At 36.8% G+C, this 16,819-nt stretch overlaps 2 protein-coding genes across 6 annotated transcripts in view; one reads left to right on the forward strand and one right to left on the reverse strand.

Annotated features, from left to right (window-relative positions):
- CMSS1 (cms1 ribosomal small subunit homolog) overlaps nt 1-16,819 on the forward strand; it is a 383,859-nt gene that overhangs the window by 114,140 nt on the left and 252,900 nt on the right. The gene's annotated exons all lie outside the window — the stretch shown is intronic.
- The window catches only part of FILIP1L (filamin A interacting protein 1 like), a 296,680-nt gene that overhangs the window by 107,150 nt on the left and 172,711 nt on the right, over nt 1-16,819 (reverse strand). The window contains exons 2-4 of the mRNA XM_072721534.1: nt 7,028-7,280; nt 6,137-6,310; nt 301-479 (exon numbers count right to left, since the gene is read on the reverse strand). Coding sequence (XP_072577635.1) covers nt 301-479; nt 6,137-6,310; nt 7,028-7,270 — 596 coding nt within the window. The 5' untranslated portion in view covers nt 7,271-7,280. The remainder of the gene's footprint in view (nt 1-300; nt 480-6,136; nt 6,311-7,027; nt 7,281-16,819) is intronic.

Here is a 16,819-nt window from a genome sequence, read left to right on the forward strand (position 1 = left end):
ATAGGGACTAGATCCCTGAAATCTCTCCTCTGTGTGGCTTTCACAGGGCACTCCCTTGGAGAATTAGGTGCCCAACATTTATGTTTCCATAGTTTTTATCATACCTGGTTATTCTTGCATTATCTTGAAATTATCTTTAAACATGTCTTTTCCTCACCCTGGACCATGAGATCTTTAAGAGCAGAAGCTGTGTCATATTCATCCTTGTCTCCCTGTATCCCTAGTACAATGTTGAACCCATAATGAAAGGTTACTAAGAGTTTGCAGAATGAATCATTGTCTTGTCCAAAGTAGCCTTACCTTTCACATTCCTGTTCTAGTAAGCTTATGAATTCATCACTCTTCTCCATGTATTCTTTATGTTTTCTCTTTTCTTCCTCCAATTCCAGGATAGTTTGCCTATGGGATTTTTCTGCCATTAAAAGCTGTTCCAGGATTCGTCTATGAGATTCTTTATGTTTTTCCATTACTTTGTCCAACTGCAAAATAAAATACATTTATAGTGTGTTAACTGCAAACCTTTCATAATACTGCCATCTTTCATTCACTGTTTTAGAAATGTCTAAGTTTTGACTAAATAATTTGGCAGTGAGTTTCTAATCTTTTTTTGTTTTTTATCATTACTCTTTCCAAGTGACACTTTTTGGTGCATTTCAATGCAAATGTAATCTTTTTATTGTCATTTTTTTCCCCCAGAGAGAATAATTGATGCCTATGGAGATATCAGAATAATTTCCCCATATCCCTTTTCTGACACTTCCCCCTCTCTCCAGATAAACCTTGTCAGAGGAATGACAAAAAATCTTTGCATAATGTTTGATTCTGAGGCAGCCTAACTGCTCTCCTGCCCCAACCCTTTCCTAAAGTAGACCTGTTGAATCCCGTGGTCTGTTTTTCATCAAGGTGTGTGCATATTTTAAAAATTCTTATTATTAATTCTGTGTTGGTTATGTAGTATTAATGTGAACAAATGTCAATACCAAATCCTTTCTGGTTTCTGTGGCCTTTTTATATCTATATTATAAAATGATCACCCTGTGCCTGACTTATGTGTTTGTCTTCCCTACTAGAGTATGAACTCCCTGAAAACAGGGCCTATATTTGTTTTTTTAAAACTTGTTAGTATCTACATAAAAAAAAAAAACAGTGAAATGTTGCCATTTGCAACAACATAGATGGATGTAGAGAGAGAATGTTAAGTGATATAAGCCAGTCAGAGAAAGACAAATACCACATGATTTCACTTATACATGGGATTTAATAAACAAAACAAAAAGGAGAAAAAAAGGAATAAACCAAAAAACAGACTCTTAACTATAGAGAACAAACAAAGGATTACCAGAGGGGAAGTTGAGGGGGTAGGGATGGGTGAAATAGGTGAAGGCGGGATCCCTGGGTGGCGCAGCGGTTAAGCGCCCGCCTTTGGCCCAGGGCCTGATCCTGGAGACCCGGGATCGAGTCCCACGTCGGCTCCCGGTGCATGGAGCCTGCTTCTCCCTCTGCCTGTGTCTCTGCCTCTCTCTCTGTGTGACTATCATAAATAAAAATAAAAATTTAAAAAAAAGAAAAAGAAATAGGTGAAGGGGATTACATGTGCATTTGTCTTGTTGAGCACAGAAATAAATCCATGCTTATAGAGTCAATCTATAACAAAGGAGGCAAGAATAGACAATGGGGAAAAGACAGTATCTTCAACAAATGGTGCTGAGAAAACTGGAGAGCTATATGTAGAAGAACAAAACTAGACCACTTTCTAATACCATACACATGCACACACACACACACACGAGGAAAACCTCAAAATGGGTTGAAGACCTAATAGTAAGACCTGAAACCATAAAACTCCTAGAAGAGAACACAGGCAATAATTTCTTTGACACCAGCTATAGCAGTATTTTTCTAGATATGTGGTTTATGGCAAGAGAAACAAAAGCAAAAATAAACTTGGGACTACATCAAAATAAAAAGCTTTTGCACAGTGAAGGAAACCATCAACAAAACAAAAAGGCAACCTTCTGAATGGGAGAAGATATTTACAAATGATATATTTGATAAGGGGTTAATATTCAAAATGTATAAAGAACTTATACAATTCAACATACACACACAAAAAAGGTAGGGGGCAATCACATTAGAAAATGTGCAGAGGGCCTGAATAGAAATTTTTCCCAAAAAGCCATTAAGATGCCCAACAGACACATGAAAAGGTGCTCAACATCATTAATTGACAGGGAAATAAAAACCAAAACCACAATAAGTTATCACCTTATACCTGTTAAAATGGCTAAAATAAAAAAAGACAAGAATAAGTGGTGACGAGGGTGTAGAGAGAAAGGAACCCTCATGCTCTGCTGGTGGAAATGTAAATTGGTACAGACACTGTGGAAAACAGCATGGAGATTCCTCAAGAAATTATAAATAGAAATACCATATGATCCAATAATTCCACTACTGGGAAAACAAAAACACTAGTTCAAAAGGATATATGCACTCCTATGTTTATTGCAGCATTATTTACTATTATTTTTAGCCAAGATACGAAAGCAGCCTAAGTGTCCATTGATAGATGAATGGATAAGGAAAACGTGGTGTATGTCGTGTGTGTGTGTGTGTGTGTGTGTGTGCGCGCGCGTGTGTTTTGTTTTGTTTGTTTGTCTTTTGGTCATTTGCAACAACATGGGTGGACCTAGAGGGTATTATGCTAAAGGAAGTAAGTCAGACTGAGAAAGACAAATACCGTAAGATTTCACTCATATATGAAATCTAAAAAACAAAGCAAATGAGTAAACAAACAATAAGCAGAACCAAACTTATAAATACAGAGAATACACTGATGGTGGCCAGAGGGAAGGATGGTAGGGGGATGGGCAAAAATGGGTGAGGAGGAATGGGAGATATGTAATAAATAAGTCATAGGATAAAAGCTACAGCATAGGGAATATAGTCAATAATATTTTGAAAGTGTGTATGGTGACAGACAATAGGTACACTTGTGGTGAGCGTAGTATAACATATGGAGATGTTGATGCACTCTGTCATACACCTGAAAATAATATAACATTGCATGTCAACTATACTCAAATTGAAAAAAAAAAATGTTTTAAAGACCTTGTCTTTTTTCCATGTTTATTTACCGTCCATCATGATTTCTTTCATATCAGGTAATTTTGGAGTGGCTATGGATATTTTGGGGGTGTTGATAACAGGAAATTCATTTGGCTTCACACTTTTATGTGTAGGCCAGCTATTGCTAGGCATCTTGGTGTAGGAAATGCCAGTTTACCCAGCTATTGTCAAATAAAGGTGAAAGACCAGAGATTATATCCCAAAATGAATATGTCCTTTGGTTCCCAGTACTGGAAGTTTGTGGATTGACAGAAGAAAGGTTCAAGATATATGGAGCCAGAAGCTAGTCGATGAAAATTTCCCTTTAAGTTCCTGGCTTCAGAATTTCTAGTTCTATGTAAGCTCATTACTTTCATGTAAGCTCATCCATGTATTAAAAAGTAGGTTAGGTAGTTTAACATTTTTATGTACTTTTTAGTGATGTAATTTCATTGGATTTGTAGCCTACGATGTTACTGAAATGGAACTCCTTTATGGTCTACCTGACTAATCCATATTCATCCTCTGGATTTGGGGTTTTCTGATTCATCTAAATTTGATCTTCCATTATGCTTTTATGTATAAAAACTAAATTATACAGTTGCTTAAAGTTAGTACTCTAAAAGAGATAGTGCTTTGTGGTTTTCACCATAGAAATCAATATTCTGTGTAATTGTATACTTGTTTGTATGATCATTTGTTGTCTGTCACTCTCTTGGACCGTAAACACACCAAAGACAGGAAGCACAACATTTTTATTCATCATCTCTTCAGTAAACATTAAATAAAAGAATAAAATGAAATTTAAAAGCTAAATTATACAGTTGCTTAAAATAAGTACTCTAAGAATTGCCCTTAGGTGATGCTAAAAAGGTATGCAGATTCTTTTATTGTGGTATCTTGAGAAATCCAAAATGTTGTATTTTCCTTGCTACTTTTTTGGAAGACTAAGAATATGTTAGGCAATTAACTTAGAATCTTATTTTAAGGTAACCTCTAATATAGACCCCTAGGTTTGAAAGGAATAGGAGGTTAAAACTGTTGTAGTCGCTGAGTTCTTACATCTTTTCCTTTCTCTTGACAACCCAGCTACCCCCTCACCCCATTCCTATTCTCTGTTCTAGCTCACAGGCCTCTATCAGTCTTTCATCTTAAGTCAGTGTTCCTACCATATGATGTAACTGAGAACAATTAGGTCTTCTATGCTATTTTGCCCTAAGAATAGATAAGTTCCCTTTAGTTTACCATAGAAATGGTTGAAATTTTTATATTTTTCAAAAAATAATATTGTGAAGAAAATAAAAGTTCAGGGGATATTAACACCCCAGGGTGGGAGAAAGCAAAAGAAGACTAACTATTTAGCATGCAGATCCTTATCCTGTACTTGGATACAGCCGTGGATGGTCTCAGTGGGAAAGCTGTCTGGGGAATCCTATATAAAACTCTCACTGTTTATCCCTTGGGTACTTTCCTTTCCCCCCATTACTTCCTAGATAGAAGAAGAGGTTAGACAACTGGATTCTTGGATACGTTGAGTTATGTGGGCTTCAAGGAATGGATAGACTGATAGCTAAGGAGAGAAAAATCTATAAGGCAGAAGTAAAAGGTAAGAGAAGAAAAATGGACACATCATAGAAGTGGGAATGTGAGACGTGTGTGTGTAAAGGAGTATGGATGTGTGTGTTAGAGTAATCAAATAGGACTGGATTTGCAAAGGACTAAATTATAGGTAACTTTCCAGGACAAGCATTTGTAGAGAGGGTATTTCCAGTTTTGCATGTGTGCAATAGAATTATTTTGAAACTAAAACTTTTCCTAGTGATTTTAAACAAGTTTGGAATCATTCTGTTCATTTCACACTGAGGTATTGAGGCGTTGTGCCATTTGTGGAGTTTTGATTCGGTGATCATCAATTTGCATTTGCATTTATGTGAGTTGGGGAATTTGTGCCTAATGCTGTTTCACAGTCACTATGTTGGGAGCCAGGATACAGTTTTTTAACACTATTAACTTGAATGCAGCTTCAGCTCCTCTTTCTAAAATTTGGATTAAAGTGCAAGTCAACAGACTTTGGGTGGTCTCCTCCTTAACCCCTCAGAGAAGCAGATCCATATGACCAAACTCCTTCACAATTTGGCAGGACAGTAGTCTTCTCTCATGAGACACCCAAGACAAGAATAGCAAGGACATTAGAGGTCAGTCCTGAGGTAAGTTGCAAGAACTTATGTGGAGGAAATTTGTCTAAAAGTTGCTTTTAGTCTCCCTAGCCTTAACTCATGCTCCTAGTTGTTTCCTTTTTATAAAAATGAAAAATTATGAAATTTTCCATTGATGTCTCAGAGGAAAATAGAAGAATAAAATAAGGATGCCAGAAAGTTTTAGAAATGTCAGCAAGTAAAAGAGCAGTACCTCATCCTTGCGTGGCGGTGGCCGTGTTGAGACTTTTCATCTTTGCTCTTGTCATTGATGAGGGAAGGATCTTTGCTGTCATTAAACTTTGGAAGGAAAAAGAGGATAGCACTCTTCTAAAATATATGCTTTCTGAAACTCCATTCCTTGGACAGTTCTTCAGATCATTTCCATTCATGCTCAAAATTTCTATGACATAATACCTCCGTGTTTTTAAAGAAATTAACCTCTATGCTTGAGCTTTATCTGGTTTTTATTATAGTGTGTATAGCTTTCGAGTCCCCACATGTGCCATCCCTTGTGTTTTGGCGGCGGGGGGGGGGGGGGGGTGTCTCTGTCTCTGTGTATGTGTGAGAGAGAAAAATCTCTTGTATTTGTCAGCTTTTAGTCTGATGTCATGAAACAGACCTAGCAGAAACATCCTATCTATGATTTGTTCTCCTTTTCTTTCCTGTAGAACATGTAATATTTATCTACCTTGGGTAGATTTTAGATTGTGAGAACATAAAACTGTAAGTAATCAAAAAAGAATTATATGTCATGCTCACCTTCTAGGCCTAGTGCTTGGCTGCCTAGTGAACTTTTCCACCTTCCTGGTGCACACCCCTGATGTGATACATACCTCATTCATTGGTTTTTCATAGATGTCTTCCTGCCAAGGGGCAGATTTTGCTTGAAAAGCATCTCGCTGGAGAGCCTCTAACACCTTTTTTGGAGTGACAAACCCATACTGAGCTTCCAGCAAAGCCAAGTCCATTTTTTCAGCCTTTAAAATGCCTATGACTTCATCTCGAGCCTGTAGGAACAAAAGCCATTTCAGAAAGCTTGCTTTATCTACCCGCGGTTTCAGAAAGTGATCTCTTCTGAGAGTTGAGTGCTTTTTTCTTCTATTTCACATATAAACAAATCAGTTATTTATAGCACCTTTTACAAAAGGCAATAAAATTATGTCCCTTCATCCTTCTTTTAATCTAATCACACATTAATAATTTAAACATAATTACTATACAACATTGGGGGGACCCAACATTTTTTTCTTGTTTGACAGGTAGATAATATGTTACCCTTCAGTGCACTGACATTTGCATTTTGGGGAGAAGGAAATAAGATTCTCCTATATGTGTAGGAGCCGGTTTTAGTTTTTTATGTAGGTTAATAATGGTAGGGCAAGTCTAGGAGCCAATTTACATGGTATATAAAAGTGCCTGTTGTTATTTAAGCCAATCTAGAAGTCACTGTTACTCATACATGCCTGTGCACTGAAGCTCAAGAGCAGCATGGGCAGAGGATATGATCTTTCTCATGATGCATGCCATTTGTATGTCATAATGACAGCCCTTTCAGATATGATTAATTGCCCTTTCAGTTAGCAGAAGAGAATTCCGTCTCTGTGTACTTTTTTTCATGTACATACAGGTATGAACCATAGATAATCTATTTCCATGGCAGCATACACACCAAATTCACAAGGAGCCTTCTCTTTGAACGTGGGGATAATTCTAACCCAGCTGACCTGCAGTTCTCCTTCCAGAATGCTCAGAAGAAATAATAGGTCATCTCTTGAGAGGTCTTCTCCGTGGTGACTGATACCACTCTGTGACTTAGGACAGGGAAGAATGGCATCTGACTCACTGGTGGGGTCTTTGTCTTGCTGTCTCTGCTTCATGTCCTCAGGCCCTTGGAACCCATGGCCTTTACTGTGTCTTGGAAATTGCTTTTGGGCTGAGCCCTCTGTGTCACTGCTTCTGGAACGCATTCTTTAAAGCCTGGAAAGAAGGAAAACAATTTGTACCTCTTAATGGAAGTGGAGTTTTAATAAGGGCACCTATTACTACTTTAACAGGTCTGCACTCTTGGTGTATTTGCCGCAGCCAAGACTCGATCTTTCTGAAGTCTACAGCAGAAAACAGTATTAGCAGATTCATAAATCACAGTTTTATTTACACTTCTGTTTTTAAAATCAACATTTTAAAAAAGGTGTTCTGCTTTTATTAAAGCCACTTATGTCCATGGGTAAACAGACTATATTTGAACTTCATCCACCCAGTATTTTATGTCAGGGATCCAGGTCATACCTCTGACCACAGCCTAAGTGTTTACTTAAGATTTACTTAACATAGTTGTAAAATGATAAATTTGCTTATTGTTCTAACTTTCTGCAGATTCCCATTATAGTATTTCCTTTGGAGGCTTAAACAATTTTTTGAAATTTCTTAGTCTTTGGTATTTTAAAATAGAAGCATCAGAATTAAAAAAAAAAAAAAGAAGCATCAGAATTACTGCTAAAAAATACTTTGGCTTACTTTGTTTTGACAACAAGGTCTAATATTAAAAGAATGAAGGCTTGGTCCTTGGCTAGCTGTATCCCTAACATTCTGCTAAAATTCCAGATCTATCCTTAGGTATGTCAAGGATGTATAGTTAGGACACTCATCTCCAAATAGGGACAATCCTGCCTATAATAGTTGGCCATTATAGAAACAATTTAAAATAAATTCATATTTGAGAGACACATTAACTCACATCTGATTATATAATTATCCAAATTAAGTTATAATAGCAAGAAGAATTATTACACCTTTGAGATTTTTAATGTAAAGACAAATATCAATTGAGCTTATAGTCTACTTCAATGATGTACAGATTAACTTTACACCTAAAATCTTGAAACTTTTATCATATTAGTGCCTTGCTTTTAAGTTATAATAATATATCTTTTTCCCCCACACATTATATAACAAACAATATTTCTTTAAAAAAATAATATTTCTGGAGTACCTGGCTAGCTCAGTCAGTGGAACATATGACTCTTGATCTTGGGGTTGTAAATTCAAGCCCCACATTGGGGGTAGAGATTACTTAAAAATAAAAATATATATATTTTTTAAAAAACAGTATTTCTTTTAAAGATCTGTAGAACTAGAGCAGCCTGGGTAGCTTAGCAGTTTAGCACTGCCTTTGGTCCGGGGCATGATCCTGGAGACCTGGGATCAAGTCCCACATCGGGACTACATGAACCACTACATGCTACCCCACAAATTCATAAAATCTTAATCTTAATTTACTATATACATTAGAAAACAGTTTTTTAACGTATTCTTTACGTTTCCCACCCCAACAAAAGTAACCATCTTGAATTTGATGTGTATGTGCCCATACATGTTTTTACACTTTTTTGAACATGTATATGTATGTGTGTGTGTGTATATATATATATATATAGCTGAGCACTATATAGAATTGCTTTGCATATTTTGAAACCTTAATGTAAATGGCATATTGAATGTATATTTATTGAATGTATATTACTAAAGCGTGCTTTTTTATTCTGTATTTTTGAGATTCTTCCTTGTTCCATTTTACTTTATACATTTCAATTACTTACAGTTTTTCGTTATATAATTAATCCACCATTTACTTATACATTTTGCTGTCAGTGGATATTTAAAATCTTATACATTTTACTTATACATTTTAAGATTTACATTAAATGATTTACATTACAAATATATACATTTTAATGTATAAATCGGTTTACTTTTTTTTTCACTACTAGTAAAAATGCTGCAATGAGCATCACATTTTTTCCCTGTGTACATGAATTTCTCCGGGAATATTCTTTAGGACATAGGAGTGGGATTTGGGGGCTGCAGAGTATGTGTTCCTCAGCATTACTAGGGATTATTGCTCCTCTAAGTGGAATACCAATTGACAGCAGAGTATTAGAATTCTCTTTGCTCCATATTTTTATCATCACTTCCTATTAATATAGTTTTTCCCATTTTGTTAAGTGAAATGATATCTGACTTTTTAATTTTCATCCTATAATTTTTTTTAAGATTTTATTTATTTATTCATGAGAGATGCAGAGAGAGAGGGAGAGAGACACAGGCAGAGGTAGAAGCAGGCTCCATGCAGGGAGCCTGATGTGGGACTCGTTCCCGAGTCTCCAGGATCACACCCTGGGCTGAAGGCGGCGCTAAACCACTGAGCCACCGGAGCTGCCCTCATCCTATAATTTTTAGTGAGATGATCTCACTATTACTTTTTTTTTTGTCAAAAGGCCACTTGTGTTTCTTCATAAATTGTTTACTCATGATCTTTGCTCATTTTTCTTTTGTATTGGTTATCTCTCACAGATTGTAAAAATTCATTACATATTATATACAATTACCATTTTGTTGATTTTTTTTGTTATTATCTTTCTGGTCTATAGCTTGCATTTTTACTTTATTGTATTTTATGGTCTAGAAATTTTATATTTTAATACATAGATTTATCAGATTTATCAATTTTTAAATTAGTTTTTTTTCTTATAATTTGCATTAGAAACCAAAACTTGATCAATGGCAATATAAAAGAGTGTGAAGACCACAGACCCTAAGACCATACTGCCTAAGTTCAAATCCCTACTCCATTATTTATTGGCTATAAAACTTTGGGCAAGTTACTTAATACCCCTGTGCTTCACTTTTCTCATCTGTAAAATGGGGATGATAGTAGTAGAATGTTTGTAACTTAAAGTTGCTACGAGGATTACATGTCAACACATGTCAATGTTTGCAACATGGCTAGTACAAAGTTAGCACCCTAAGTAAACATTATGTTTTATAATTGATATTAACTTTATTTTTATTCCCAAAAATTGGACAGTGAATCTGTATTACCTTAAAAAATTCAAGAAGAAAAGTAAGTATATTGGATTATCTCTTTCATCTAATGAGATGTAAGGTATCAATAGAGAAAGAAAAAAAAGATTGAAAGAATAGCTTTGCGTCTTTGCTGGGTACTCTAAGAAGTGATTCTCACCAGGAGCACCTGGGTGGCTCAGTGAGTCACGCATCAACTCCTGATTTTGGTTCAGGTCATGATCCCAAGGCTGTGGGATTGAGCTCCATGTCGAGCTCCAAGCTTAGTGGGGAGTCTGCTTGGGGATCCTCTATCTTCCTCTCCTGCTGCCCCTCCCTCAACTCCAGGGTGCTCACAATCACAAGCTCTTTCTCTCTTTCTCTCTCTCTCTCTCTCTCTCTCTCTCTCTCTCTCTCAGATAAATAGATCTTAAAAAGAGAGAGAGAAGAGAGAGAGAGAGAGAGAGAGAGAGAGAGAGAGAGAAGTGATTCTCACTAGTCCCAAATTGCCCAAATTGCTGGCACCACTTAGGAGACCTGAGTATAAGAATAGTTTGTTTCTAAAGGACTTCAGAGTCCTTTAGAATAGCGTAAGAATAGTTTGTTTCTAAAGGACTTCAGAGTCCTTTAGAATAGCGTAAGAATAGTTTGTTTCTTCAGGATTTCAGAGCCAGCCAGCTAAGCCTTTGTTCATCTCTCCACCCATCCTTCAACAAGCATTAACTGAAAGCCCACTGTGTGTCATGCACAAAGTTGCTTTATTTATGGTGTGGCTTCCTTATTCCCCTTAATACAAATGATACACTTTTACTTGAAAGGTTTATAGAAATAGTTCCTAAAACTGGGGTTATGAGAAGTGCTCTGCACTAGACAGAAGTCAGACGAAAAGAATTCAGTCACAAATGTGGGGCTTAGTTAAGACATCGACCCTCTATGAGCCCAGCATGCCTATTTGCGAAGTGAGGAAGATGGGGAGGTGACCTTTGTGACCCTTCCCTCTATGACATATAATAATTCTTGCCAGTGTGCCTTTCTTCTAGCATAGGCTATCAATAGAATATTTAGAAGAGGTGGATTTGTGGATCTTCATCTTATAGAAATCCACAGAAATCTAAATGTTACATGTGGATGTACAATAAACCTGGTCTGATGATTTCCTTGTACAATAAACCAAGAAAGAGATTATAGGTAAAAGGTCTTAAAGAAATAATCCCAGTAATAATTTTCAGCTGAGAATTTTTTTTTTTTTAGCCTCACCATAACAATCAAGCTTTAAAAGCAGCACTTGAAGGTATTTATTGAAGAATTGATTTACCTAAGAAAAGCAAAGCATAGAGAAGTATATGTAGGGATGGAAGGTCAAGGATCTGTGGAAGATATGACTGTAGAAAATCCCATTATATGTATATTCATTTATATATAAGTAATGTTTATATACTAGCATATGTACCATATGAAAACATGTATATAATGTACCATATGAAAACATTCAAAAATAAAAATATTAATTAAAAAATAATATATCTAATTTTTTTCCTACCCTATTGTATTGTCTTAAACAATCCAGGAAAACCCTTGTTCTGGCCTGTAGGAATAATGGCAGGTTCTTAGCATAGACTAGATATATTTAAAACATAAATATTGTGCTAGCTTCAACAGCACATATACTGAAAAATTGATAAAACAGATAAATATTAAGTGCCACTTTATTTACAGATATATTTGCACATGAAGGATAGGACCACTGATATCTTCTGTCCAATATTATTTATCTCCACTTCGGTCTCCTTGGCATATCTGGCCTGATGCAGATATTCATACATACTGGGTATTTCACAAGGTGCCTGATTTCTCCTTCTACTTTGTGACCTATCCCAAAACTTAGGTAGTGGCTAAACAACAGTAGTTCAAAATTCTATGGTTCATTCTGCCCCTTATGTCACCTTGCAGCCCAAATGTACCTGGATGGTCTAAGATAGGCTTATTCACAGTTCTGTCAGCTAGTTGGGCTAGTAGACCTCAACTGATCATCTTATCTCTGCTCCACATGAGTTCTCAACCTCTGGTAGGCTAGTCTCAGGGCAACATTCCAAGAGTACGAGAGCTGAAATTTTAAGGCCTCATTTTTATTGGTGAGAGAACATCACGTGGCTAACTCCAATTCATGAAGTGGAGTCATAGATTTTACCTCTTGATAATTGAAGCTGCAAGGTCACATTACAGAGGAATGGGAAGAGTTGGGAACAGTTAACTACAGCCATTTTTTAAAACACTGTAGGTCTACAACACATTTATTCAGATTTTGTGAAAATTGAATAAATGTCTAGGTTTTTGTTGTTATTTTTGTTATTTTTAAGTAGGCTCCACCCTGAGTGTGAGCAGAGCTTGAACTCATGACTCTGAAATCAAGACCTGAGCTGAGAACAAGAGTCAGATGCTTAATCAACTGAACCACTGAAGCTCCCCTAAATGTCTAGTTTAAAAGGGGTAAAATATATTTGGTTCTTTTAGTTTCTTGGAAGCCTAAGGTATTGTGGGTTTTGTTTTTGTTTTTTTAATGATTTCTATAATGCATTCCTGTGCTTTCTCTTACCCACAAATTCCTATCTGGAACAGTAGCCCTTTTATTTCATTTTATTTATTTGAGAGAGAGAGAGAGCGCATGAGCAGGGGGAGGGGCAGAGGGAGAGTGACAAGCAGACTCCCCACTGAGCAGGGAGCCCAGGGCTCAATCCCAGGATCCTGAGATTATGACCTGAGCCAAAGTCACACACTTAACCTATTGAGCCTCCCAGGTGCCCCAACAATAGTCTACTAATAAGAATCAACTTACATTCTACTACTAATCGATAAGGATTCCTGTGGATTAATTTTTTCCAAGATCTACCTTCCAGAATTCCAAGATAATGTAAGCTTCTATTTAGCAGAGTAGTTTGCTAAGCATGTCTCATAAGTACCCTTTGAGTTAAAGGCAAACTGAGCTGTTGCAGAAAACTTGAATGAAATTCTGTATACTTCCCAGCGTCCCTTGCCTCACTTTTAAGGTTAGGTGAAATCTGCCAGGAAACCACAAGTGTTTCGACCATGATGATATTTATAAGTGATAAAAAAGGAATGACCTGAAATATTTTAATACTTTATTATTTTTTAAAGTAGTTAGGGTTTTTCGAAGACTGCTGATACTCTTTGGGGGCTGGGATTGGTGGCATCAGCATTCTTGATAACATGCACATTGGATTTGTGGACAGACCCATCGTGTGCAGACTTCTGGTCTACTGAGTGTTATATGTCTCCACATGTTTACAGTGGTGGAGTTTCCTTGCCTCTGTGCCAAAAACCACAAAATGATCAGTAATGAGAAGTAATTAAGTATCGAGAGGAAGAAAACAAAGACATGAATTTCATGATACTTCATGCTTTGTATTATCAGTGACTTCATTGTTTCTCTTGGCAAATTTTTAATGCATCTGTGCTTGGCCCAGGGGTGTGAACTGAGGAAAAGAAAAATTTTGTAATAGCAACAGTGGTTTGGGATTTTCAGGTTACCCTGAAAAAAAGAAAAAAGGAATGGAAAGTTGCTTTTGTTTATACCAAATAATGATGCCTTATTATTTTCATAAAGTTCTAGCAGTGACATAACACCTGATGGTTTTGCAAGGAGAAATCCTGCTTTGTTGTTAGTTTAACACAGCCCAATGCATTATCTGTGACTGTCATAGCCATAGAATGGCAGCCCTCAGGAGTGTAAGAGAGTGGTAGACCGAGATTCAGGAAGCCTGACTTCTGATCCCAGCTCTGCTTTTAATTAGCCAGGCTCTGGGTTGTTACTTATAAAATGAGGATATTGGGCTAGGTTGGCCCCAAGAGGTCATTCAGGATGGAACGAGGACCAGGGGTTCTTTCTCTTGACTTCTGTCCTGTTCTTAACCCCCTAACAGGTCCCCTGACAGCAGGATTTGAGCCTGAGACTACATGATCTCTGAAGTCCTAGGGCTTCCCACTGTAGAATTCTGTGATTCTCTGTTGTCTTGTATCTATGGATACAAATACAGTTCATTTGGCCCGGAGAAGCAGATTTTGTTTTGTTTTCCTATGCGGTGACCTCGGTCAGTTTTTCTTGGGTTTAAGCTGGTTGAAATCATGGCGGATCTTTGGTAAGGATGTGTCCATGCAGGAGAAGGACAAGTAAAGAATATCCAGCTATTTACTTAAATTACTTAAGGAAATGGCCAAATGTAAATAGTGGCTATTCAACCTAACACCTCCCTCCAACATACACAAACTTCTAGCCAACTCCTTATTATAAAAGTTAAACTTTCTTAATCATTCTTTACTAATTTTGAATATCAAAAATTCCTTATTATACATAATCGGGTGCTATTTAGACATAATTTAGTCTTCATGTACCTGTTTATTTTCCTGTTTGAATATTGGAATAGAGGATATTTTACTTGTATAAAGGAACCTGGAAAACAACTTCAGTAAAAGAAACTGGTTCTCATCTTGATCACTTACTAGATATATGATACTGAATTAGCTGATCAAAACTCCAATTTAGGTTAGAAAATAACAGTAATGATGATAGCTTACATTTATTCAATACTTAATAAATATAGGCCTATTCTAAATGCTTTCCTTTGATTAATTCATTTAGTCTTCACAAAACTTCGTCCATCCCCATTTTGCAGAAGAGAAGATTGAGGTAGCTTTTAAGTAATTTACTGAAGGTCATACTGCTAAAAAGTAGCACACCCTAACTTAGGCAGCCTGGATCCAAAGTGTCCAGCAAATTATTATGCTCTGTCTACTTTGGCTCTTATAAGAAGACATGCATAGTAAAGGAAAAATCCTAGTTCAACATTAAGTTATTCACAAACATCTATGAAATAGCTACTATACAGGTATTGTGCTAAGTAATTTGTTGTAGCTTATTTTTATACCTGGGTGTCCCATAGGCATAGCATAATAGAAAGAATATGAGATTGGAGAATTACATAGATCTGGGCTTAAATCACAGCTCCAAAATGTTATCTCTATGGCCTTGGGCCACATATAATTATTAAACCTTCTTGAGCCTTCAGATATAAAATAGAAGTAATGGTACCTGGTATAACAGATTTTTTGTTCATGCCTTATGAGCATAGGCCCCCTGTTTATGTCTGTATCCCTAGTGCCCAACAGATTTGGACATCGGCAGGGATTCACTGAATGATTAAATCATGCAATCCTCAGCAGAGCTGGTTGGCTCGAAGTAGGAACTGCTTCATTGTAAAGATGATTCCTCTGGCTAGAAATTTAGAAAAACAGTATCAGGTGTACCTAGTTTTATTGCACTTCACTTACTGTGCTTTACAGGCACTGCACTTTTTACAAATTGAAGTTTTATGGCACTTCAGTCAAGAAAGTCTGTTGGCATCATTTTTCCAACAGCATTTACTCTCTTTATGTCTCATGGTCACATTTTGGTAATTCTTGCAATGTTTCAGGCTTTTTCATTAACTATTATATTATTATGATGATCGGTGGTCAGTGATCTTTGATGTTAGTATTATAATTATTTTGGGGCAGCACTAACCATGCCCATTTAATATGATGGACTCAATCATTATATGTTGTATGTGCCCTGACTGCTCACCAACCAGCCATCTCTGTCTCCCTGTCCTCAGGGCTCCCTATTCCCTGAGGCACAATACTGAAATCAACCCAATTAGTAACTCTATAATAGCCTCTAAGTGTTCAAGTGAAAGGAAGAGTTGTACATATCTCAATAGAATGATTAAGCTTAGTGCAGATGAAGAAGGCATGTTGCAAGCTGAAAAGCTGAAAGCTACACCTATGTGCTGAACAGTTAACCAAGTTGTGAATCCAAAAGAAAAGTTAGTGAAGGGAATTTAAAGTGCCACTCTAATGAATACATACATTGATAAGAAAACAAAACAGCTGTTTTGCTGATATGGAGAAAGTTTTAGTGGTCTAGATATAAGGTCACGCCAGCCACAACCTTCCCATGAGTCAAAATCTAATCCAGAACAAGGCCCTAACTTGCTTTAATTCTGTCAAGACTGAGTGAGAGAGGTGAGGAAGCTGCACAAGAAAAGCTGGAAGCTAGCAGATGTTGGTTCATAAGGTTTAAGGAAAGAAGCCATCTCCATAATATAAAAATGCCGGGTGAAGAAGTAAGTTGTCTGGAAGGTCTACCTAAGATTACTAATGAAGGTGGCTACACTAAACAGATTTCCAGTGGAGATGAAACAGCCTTCTATTGGAAGAAGATGCTATCTAGGACCTTCGTAGCCAGGGAGAAGAAATCAATGCCTGGCTTCAAAGCTTCAAAGGACAGGCCAACTCTTTTGTTCAGGGCTGCTGCAGCTGGTGACTTTAAGTTGAAACCAATTCTTAGGTATCATTCCAAAAATTCCTAGGGCCTTTAAGAATTACGCTATAAATGGAGTAAGAAAGCATGGATGATAGCACATCTGTTGACAACATGGTTTACTGAATATTTTAAGCCCACTATTGAGACCTACTGCTTATAAATAGAGATTCCTTTCAAAATAGGACCATTCATTGACACTGCACCTGGTCATCCAAAGAGCTCTGATGGAAATGTGCAATGAGATGAATGTTGTTTTCATGCCTGTTAACACAGCATCCATTCTGCAGCCCATGGATCAAGG

The sequence above is a fragment of the Vulpes vulpes genome, chromosome 1, assembly GCF_048418805.1.
Source record: "Vulpes vulpes isolate BD-2025 chromosome 1, VulVul3, whole genome shotgun sequence".
Classification (NCBI taxonomy): domain Eukaryota; kingdom Metazoa; phylum Chordata; class Mammalia; order Carnivora; family Canidae; genus Vulpes; species Vulpes vulpes.